The following is a 9945-nucleotide window of genomic DNA, read 5'->3' as shown; positions in this document are numbered from 1 at the left end:
GAAGCAAAACGCTCAGACAAAGAGGTTTAGTGGCAACAATATTCACTCATAATAAAAGCCAAACCTTTTTCTGTAAATGTAGTTTATTACAATATTGTGTAATATAAAAAATAGAATGCATTTGAATACAAAAATGAAAAAACAAGAACCTTGAATGACAGACACAAAAATCCCTTTCATAACTATCAAAACGTCGATCATAATACATTATCTTTGGTTAAATCTGGAGTCATGTGTCAGGTCGGAGGGAGTAAAAATGTATTCTAGGCTACAAACAAACGGGTACAAATGTGCATAAGCCCACAGAGGCTTTGATGTCTACATACTTTGGTAAGAAATGGCTCATATAAACAAACGCAGGCTACCATATTTTACATATACAGTAGGACACATTTCCCTTTACCCCTAAATACTAATTTAAATTTCAGTAAAATTCAGACTAAAATTGATTTGTCCAAGCCATTTAATTGATCTACCCAAAATGCCATTGAGAACAAATGGCCATAACATTTTATAACGGGGTGACCTACTGTATTTTAATATGACCATCAAAATTGATTTTAATACCTGTAGCATAAGATTGTAAAACCTCAGTCTGCACAACAATGTGACCTTCCAAGTGAAAATGAATATCATTTCCTATCTGCGTTTTTCCACAAGGACTCATTTTCTTACTGATTGATACATGCTTTAAATAGATTAAATGTACAAAAAAAGACAAACAACAATATAAAAAAAAACAACAACTCAAAGGCCATTATTGTAACTAGATGCGACACTGAAGTGTATTTTTGTGTACCACAATTGGCCAAAGGTTTGACCGCTACCTGTGTTATGACAGGGGGAAGCTCATACCATGAGGAGCATTTTTAGGTTTCAATTGAAAGAACTGTTCCATCAATTTATACCAGATTTCATCAGGAAATCAACATCCTATTCTGTGAAGTCGTGATCATTAAAAGGTCAAATTTAAGAAAGAGTATAAAGGACATTTCAGGACAGAATATGAGTGCAACCACTATCATAACAACACAGCAGCGCAGCGTAAACATTGTGTGGATGAAAGGTGCAAAATATACAAATAGAGGAGACGGAGTTATGACTATGCAACTAAAACTGTCACATCATATTTCACTGGAGATCAAATAGACACAGAAATGTGGGTATTCAATAAAAGTCCATAAAGTGAATCCCAAAATTTGGTTGGGTGTACAGCACTTGTAAAACTGTGTAAAAAGTCTAAATATTTTTGTTTCAAAAACATCAAACCTGTAAGTTTTAAAATAAGGCACTTATCAGTATAAAAAAAGAGATTTGGATGCATTTGACAACAAATATCACAAAGTGGGTTCACGGCAAACGTTTTAGTGTCATGCTTCGTTTAAAAAGTCAGTATTTAAAAAGCTTTTTTTTCATCTCCCAAGTGTTCTGGCTTTTCAACTCAGCCGTTGTGCCACATAGTGTCCTATGAAGAACTAAACATGCATTGCATAGAGTATAGACCCTTTTAATTCCTGTGTTATATTTGTACTAATGGAGGGCAGCATTCTCACTTGAAAACTGCAGAAAGTCATTTCGATGATGATTAGCATGTTTCAGCCCAGACTTCAGTAACTTGTAGTAATAAAATACTGCTGTATAGCCCTTGAAGCTATGATGTAATGATGGTTTCACATAAAACTCCACAAAGTTCTGTTTGTGAAGAATTTAATCTTCACTATTTTCCTGGAGTGTTGGTAGAATAAATCCTGAATCTCTGAGCTCTGGACAGGCAGGCAATACTCAACTATTTCTAGATGCAGGCCTTTGCCAGGTAGTCCTGTGTATAGTTACTGTGGTCGATCCACAAAGAGCTACTTCTACTGCCAGCAAAAAAAAAACAGCTGGGGTACAGCTGTGGTCTGTAGTCCACAAAACTCCGAAGAAGAGCTGAGAGGATAGGCAAAGCCATAACGCGTTGCATAATATAGTCTTTTCTTTTCTTCGCACCAAGCAGACTAATCTGTGTTAGTTCTTCTGTCTGCATCTGATAAAACAGATAAGACACGTACGGATTTTAGTCAGAGATGCGTGAGATTTATCTCAAAAGTGCCAGCTAGGACCATGATGGTATCAGGCCCTACTGAGAGAGCATCGTTGTTGTACATGTCAAAACCTGAAGTTATTGTAAAAAAAAAAAAAATATTTGGCTCTTAGAGGATTGACAATGTTGAATAATGCGGAGTCTGCAACGTACTGTGTGTTTCATCGTTTTTGTTTTTAGAGACACTAGGTTGCCGACCAGCAAGGTAAACGGACTACAAGCCCAGGTCATCATCCACAGGGACCGACTGGAGCTGAGTAAGAATCTTGGAGTCCCCGTCCATCTCCTCTGGATTCCCCAGTGCCGAGCTGGCGTCCACATCGTGCTCCGGCGAGGGGCTTCCCAGAAGCAGCGACTCTCCACCCGGTAGGCCTAACAAAGCCGGGTCTACAGGTAGGTCCCCCTTGCTGCGGACATCAAACAGAGTTAGACTAGCTGAAGTGGAGAGGGGCACAGGGCTCCACGCTGGTTGGGACAAATGGCTGCTGGGTGTCACCCCACTGTACATGGGACTGAGGGTAAGCATGCTTTCTGGAGTGAGAGTGTTTGGCATTGTAGCGGTGACCGAATGGTCCAGAACATGAGAGGAGGGGACGGCAGGTGTCCCTGTCTCCGGAGCACAGTATGGTGGAGACGAGTTGATGAAGTTTAGTGGAGATGTGGAGACGAGACCACTGGGTGTCGGGCCTGAGGTGGTTGAGACTACAGGAAGGCTGGAGTGGGTGAGAAAGGAACTCAGTCCATTAGCAGAGATGGGTGAAGGCTCGGGGGCTGGTTTCAGCGGCAAACTGGTGAGTTGAATGCCTGCTGGGATGGTCAGAATCAGCTTGCCTTGCTGGACACTCAGGTAGGGGCTTCCACCGAGGAGAAGGTTACCTACGGAGGTGATAAATGATTAATTGACAGCAATCAGGATCGAGTCACAAAATTCAAACAAGAGGTGCACCAGTATGAGATGTAGCACCGTCATACATGGAAGCAGCAAATCAGTTTACAAACCAGTACTTATTATGTTTTTAGACAATAAACATTTGCTGTACAGAAAAAATAGTCAATCAGGCATTAATAATATTCTGTCTGTCTTTGTATTATGTTTATTTTTATTTTGAAAATCAATGTCGTGTGTGTAACGTTACTGTTTTTTCCTTAACTTTCTACAGTTACAGATGCTCTATTGTTTTGTGTCTTTTTGAGTGTCACAATGTTATGCATAAAATAGCATACTGTACTAATAAACGTGATTAACAAACTAAATTCATGGAATTATTTTAAGGCTAAAATAATCAGCTGATTAATCCAATGACAGAAAATTAATTGGCAACTATTTTGATAATAATCAATTCTTCATTATGCTATTATTTAAGCAAAAATACCCATATTCTGTGGTTCCAGCTGATTGGTTGTGAAAATGTTCTGCTTTTCTTTGTCTAATCTGAAAATAAACTGATTCAATATATGTAAGTATTGGACTGATGGTAAGACAAAACACCTTGGACATAAACATTTTTGAAGGGCATTTGTGTTCTGACATTTTATAGACCAATTCAATAATTAGAAAATAATCACCAGATTAATTGATAATGAAAAACAATTGTTAGTCCCAGTCCTAGAATATTTCATCTCATTGTGTACTATTTCTATAACTACTGATAATTTTGCAATTACTTGTATCAAGTGACTCTGCATCAGGTAATCCATGTAATGAAATACTTGTTACTTTGATTAGTTCTGAAAAAAAGTTTCATGCGCCATCAATATAAAACATTAACTAAAACAATTAAAGAGTAACTATTTATTGTTGTTGTTTTTTTATTTCCATTATCGATTAATCAGGTGATTATTGTCTCTATTAGTCCCTTAGTCACTTGTTTTATTTAACTAATGGTGCAAATTAGGGCTGCAACTAATGATTATTTTCATTGTTGATTAATCTGTTGATTATTTTTCGATTAATAGATTAGTTGTTTGGTCTATAAAATGTCAGAAAATGGTGAAAAATGTCAATCAGTGTTTCCCAAAGCCCAAGATGACATCCTCAAATGTCTTGTTTTGTCCACAACTCAAAGATATTCAGTTTAATATCATATATGGCAAAGAAAAGACATCAAATCCTGATATTTGAGAGGCTGTAACTAGTTAATTTTTGTCAATTTTGCTTGAAAAATGATTAAAAACGCTTTCCTATCGTTTGACTAATCGTTTCAGCTGTGCTTGCTACAATTATCCGCAAATATCTAATGAATTCAGTGTACCTGGAGGAGCAGAGGGCAGCTGAATGATCCCAGAGTTGAGGAGCTGCACACCGGGGGCCATGCTGGTTGGGGGACCGACACTCTGAATGGGCCTCAGCTGGTTTATCCTGAGAGGACCCTGTGCCATCCCTGCAGGACCTGAAGTCAGGATCTGTAAGGGCACTCCAGCAGACGGGATGGAAAGAGACGGACTGGCAGGTACCACTTGAGGGAAAGAGATGGAGGAAGTAGTTTGGATGGGGGAGACGGGGACCAGCTGAGGCATGGAGAAAGGGACTAACTGTGCTGATGTGGTGCCTTTGACCTGGGGGACCGGGACTACTTGTGTCGGGGAAGAGATGGAAATAACCTGCGGCACCTGGATTTTGCTGTGTATGGAGTTTGTGCTTTGGTCCCCCAGCTGGTGTACCGTTCGCTGTGGGAGGTGATTGTTGGTCAGCTGTGAGATAGAAACGATGGTCGTAGTACCTTCAGGCAAAGTTGTTGAAGCATCCTGCTGCTGTTGCACCAGTCTGTTGCTTGTGTTCACTGTCTGGTTTTGGAACTGAGGAGCTGACGAGGTGAGGGGGGATACTGGGACCAACTGAGGGCACTGGGACACCTGGGCTCCTGAAGAGTGCTGGACTAGCTGGGATACTGGTATACCCTGGATGGAAGGCACAACCTGGGGCAGAGAGAACACCTGAGGGGTGGAGTTGGTGGAGGAAACCACAGAGCTGGAAGGGTTTAAGTGGGAGCCAGCAGTGGCAAAGACAACATACTCCCCTTGCTGACCGGAGAGAGGCATGGCAGTACTGGAGATTACCATGCCTGCAGACGACATAGAGGCCGGGAGGGTGAGAGACTCCAGGCGTTGGGGGTTTTGTGTTACGACGAGTGAGGAGAGCCTGGTTGGGGAGGACAGAGTTGGCGAGGAAGGGGATAAAGACGAAGAAGAGGAAGATACTGTCTGGCTGCTGCCCTCTGATTCACAGACACTGATGAAATCCATTGCATTGTCGCTTACTGTTTTGGTTTGCAGAGGGAGAGAGATGATGGATGGATGGCTTGAGACTTGTGTGGCGTTAGTGCTAAGAACAACTGCTGGAAGACTGCTCGGCCTTGCCTCCATGGCCAAAACATCCTGCTGTGACATAGAAACTGCTTGCTGCTGCACACTGATGCTAGGTTTGGTTATGACCTGAGCTCCGTTCAGTATCAAAGGAGAGTTGGTTGTAACAGGACTCAGCGTGACTGTCTGGCAATCGCCCAAGTTGAGCCCATTAATGATGACACCAGCACCAGTACCGGAGATCAGGGAATTCCCATTAAATAGTAACGACTGGGAGGCTGTGAGGAAGCCACCGGAGCCGTTGAGGATGAGCTGGCCTCCCGTGCCACAGGGGACGGCAGAGAGAGAGATGATGGAAGCTGTGGAACCGACAGCCTCCTCTGGTTTGTCGGGGCTGTCGTCCATGGGGCTCGCCTCGTCCTCGGTGCTGTGGTTCCCATCAGACTCACTGGAACGGAGGACAAATAAATGGATCAATTAAAAGGGAAATGCATATGACTTTAGAGGGTTGGGCGCAGTCGAGCTTTTTAAGTGCTCAACGTTGTAAACACAAGCTATTTATTCACTTTGTAATTTTCTAAATCCTTTATTTATCTTTTGACATTATGTGATTTATGTTTTGCAAAGCCCTGATTTCTGTTCAGGGACTACATTTTATTCACAAGTCTTAATGGATATGCAAGAAAAACTAGAGTATCTGTTCACTGGATTATAGCTCCCAAACTTTCAGCCATACAAAGTCTTCATCAGGCTTCATTTTGGTTTTCCAACACCATTATGACTTTGGTTTTGGTCTGAGAATTTTTTTAATTCACAGTCATGGTAGTTGAGTTTTGAGGGTTGAATTTCATGACATTTTTGTTTTGTTTTGCAGTAATATAGAAATACTCACCAAAAATTGTTACTAACATACCCTGTCTCTGGTAATTAAATCCATCAATAAATACATTTTATAAGGCTGTTTAAAAAATGGTAACATTTTCATGATAACATCAATTATTAGAAATTATTAAAAATAAACTCATGAAATTTTCTAAATATATTCTATTTGAAATGCATCTGGGGAAATAACAGGACACTAAAAATATATGTTTTTGCATGTTTAGATTCAAATTAATGATAAAAAAGTGTTCTTCTAGTTTTCCCACCTGTGTGTTATAGAATAGATTTTCAGTGGTTAATTTGTGATACGCTGGCAAAGATAACCAACCATTCAGTTATTATTATTAATCCTTCTCAACCTTTTCTCGTCATCTTTATCTACAAAGCCGACCATATCCTGCAGTGGATCAGTATAAAACTCTCTGTGCAGACGGGAAGACAAAGTTGGATCAGATTCCTATTGACTCTTTTTAGGGAGTGTACTTGGTTAATGTGTGTCAATGTGTCAATCTATAGCAGCCTGGTCAACCATACAGATTGTCGGCCAGACCACCACAAAACCCTCTGATAAGATAAGTCTTCTCTCTTATCTCCTGTTTGGTGAAATAGTGGCTGTAAAAACCCTGAGATTTCAGCCTGCAGTGTGAAAGCAATTTAAGAGGATTTTTTTTCTTCTTCTTTTTGCCACCCCCACCTTCCCTATAGTTAAAGCTTTTACTCTAACCTCGGTCACCCTGCAGGCCCCAGGCAGCGGTGCAAGGGTTTAAGGAAACTTGAGCCATGGTGGGAGCCTGGATCTCACATTTCATAACAAAGCAACATGCTCCTGGTCTCAGACCTGTGTGGCTTTACTGCTGTCAAAAGTCAGCTCCCCTGTCCATCTTCTTACTCAATGTAGTGTTTTTCAGTTTGTCACTTTGAAGTTTAATGTGTGCATGCTCTTTCTGTGCTGCTCTGTGTAGGCCTGTATAGGTCTTTGTTTACCATTAAGGTTTGGTCTGGGAGTTTCACTGACTGGTCTGAGTCCGCCCTTAAATACACAAAGGAAAGTTCTCTACAGGTGTACCCCTGGATATGACTTTTGAATTTCACCTACTCAACCCCTTAAAGTCTACAGATGCATGAGATAAATAAAGACTAGATGCAGATGCATGAGATAAATGAAGACTAGATGCATGGGATAAATAAAGACTAGATGCAGATGCATGAGATAAATGAAGACTAGATGCATGGGATAAATAAAGACTAGATGCATGAGATAAGATAAATAAAGACTATAGATGCAGATGCATGAAATAAATAAAGACTAGATGTATTAGATGCATGAGATAAATAAAGACTAGATGCATGAGATAAATAAAGACTAAATGCATTAGATGCATGAGATAAATAAAGACTAGATGCATGAGATAAATATACACTAGATGCATTAGATGCATGAGATAAATAAAACTAGATGCATGAGATAAATAAAACTAGATGCATGAGATAAATAAAGACTAGATGCATTAGATGCATGAGATAAATAAAGACTAGATGCATGAGATAAATAAAGACTAGATGCATTAGATGCATGAGATAAATAAAGACTAGATGCATGAGATAAATATACACTAGATGCATTAGATGCATGAGATAAATAAAACTAGATGCATGAGATAAATAAAACTAGATGCATGAGATAAATAAAGACTAGATGCATTAGATGCATGAGATAAATAAAGACTAGATGCATGAGATAAATAAAGACTAAATGCATTAGATGCATGAGATAAATAAAGACTAGATGCATGAGATAAATAAAGACTAGATGCATTAGATGCATGAGATAAATAAAGACTAGATGCATGAGATAAATAAAGACTAGATGCATTAGATGCATGAGATAAATAAAGACTAGATGCATGAGATAAATAAAGACTAGATGCATGAGATAAATAAAGACTAGATGCATTAGATGCATGAGATAAATAAAGACTAGATGCATGAGATAAATAAAGACTAAATGCATTAGATGCATGAGATAAATAAAGACTAAATGCATTAGATGCATGAGATAAATAAAGACTAGATGCATGAGATAAATAAAGACTAGATGCATTAGATGCATGAGATAAATAAAGACTAGATGCATGAGATAAATAAAGACTAGATGCATTAGATGCATGAGATAAATAAAGACTAGATGCATGAGATAAATAAAGACTAGATGCATGAGATAAATAAAGACTAGATGCATTAGATGCATGAGATAAATAAAGACTAGATGCATGAGATAAATAAAGACTAGATGCATGAGATAAATAAACACTAGATGCATTAGATGCATGAGATCAATAAAGACTCGATGCATGAGATGCATGAGATAAATAAACACTAGATGCATGATATAAATGTGTTTTCCAGTGTTTGCTGGTCTTGCCTCTTGCTGTGTGTCCCGGACGGAGTCCTGTCCCTCTGCCTGCGGTTCTTGAACCAGTTGCTGACCTGTGTGAGGGACAGTCCGGTGACTTTGGCCAGGTTCTTTTTCTCGTCCGGAGTCGGGTACCTGTTGCTCTTGTAGCACTCCTTCAGGGCGTTTCTAGACTTCTCCTTGAAGCAGTACACGGTCTCCTCTCCGTCCCAGATGGTCTTGGGCAGAGGGAACTTCTTCCTGAGCCGGTACTTGTCCACAGCTCCTAGGCTGCGGCCCCGGGACCTCTCCGCCTCCTTGTAGCGGGCTTTCAGGTACAGGTCCTGCAGGAAGCCGTGGTTGGACGGGTGGAAGTCGTAGCTCTCCAGGATGGCGTACAGCTGCTTGTACTCGTCCCGGTGGAAAGCCACCAGAGCCTGGGCCTTCAGCAGGGTCTCGTTGCCACGTAGCAGCTCGGACGAAGGAGGTATGGTGGAGAGAAATCTCCACAGGCGATCCACATTGCCCGCCTGCAGAAGGGCCTCGCACAGACATGAGACTTGGTCAGTGGAGAAACTCAAAGCAGACTTTTGGAAACTTTGGAGTAGTTGTTCGGAAATCTGCACCGGATCGTCCTCTTCTTTGGACTCCGGTGCCGTGGGCTCCTCTGGGCTGTTCTCGGATTGTTCTGTAGACTCCAAAGACAAGGAAGCCATTTTTACTTTAACTTTTTTTTCCTCCAGTAGTTCCTCCTCCTCTCCTCTTCCTCCCTCCCTCTGCAGAGCAGCTCTCTCTCCCATTCTCCACCACCAGTCCTCCACACCACACCGGCAGTGAGCCTGCAAGCTACCCACCAGCAGACACGCCTCCTTTACTACACTCATAACACTGTCTTTGTTTCAATGTTACTTTATGCTATTTAGGTCACCCTTGAACCACAACCAGCACTGCTCCCAGTAGACCACTTACACACTTAAAAACTGACAATAACCTGATGATAACTTGACAATAACCTGATAATAATAACCTGATGATAACCTGACAATAACCTGATGATAACCTGATGATAACCTGATAATAATAACCTGATAATAACCTGACAATAACCTGATGATAACCTGATGATAACCTGACAATAACCTGATAATAACCTGATAATAATAACCTGATAATAATAACCTGATGATAACCTGACAATAACCTGACGATAACCTGACGATAACCTCAGAATAACCTGATGATAACCTTAGAATAACCTGACAATAACCTGACAATAACCTGATGA

General features: G+C 40.6%; 1 protein-coding gene across 1 annotated transcript; it reads right to left on the bottom strand.

Annotated features, from left to right (window-relative positions):
* Positions 1 to 65: 65 nt before the first annotated feature.
* six5 (SIX homeobox 5) lies at positions 66 to 9463 on the bottom strand. The gene is made up of 3 exons (XM_074642131.1): positions 8691 to 9463; positions 4336 to 5834; positions 66 to 2959 (listed from the first exon to the last, which is right to left on the bottom strand). The coding sequence occupies exons 1-3, from the start codon at positions 9458 to 9460 to the stop codon at positions 2298 to 2300; spliced, it is 2931 nt and encodes a 976-aa protein (XP_074498232.1). The 5' UTR covers positions 9461 to 9463; the 3' UTR covers positions 66 to 2297.
* Positions 9464 to 9945: the final 482 nt, after the last annotated feature.

Source organism: Sebastes fasciatus, chromosome 7 (assembly GCF_043250625.1).
Source record: "Sebastes fasciatus isolate fSebFas1 chromosome 7, fSebFas1.pri, whole genome shotgun sequence".
NCBI lineage: Eukaryota > Metazoa > Chordata > Actinopteri > Perciformes > Sebastidae > Sebastes > Sebastes fasciatus.
The sequence above is the reverse complement of the archived record's forward strand: the minus strand, read 5'-3'. Positions and strand labels throughout refer to the sequence as shown.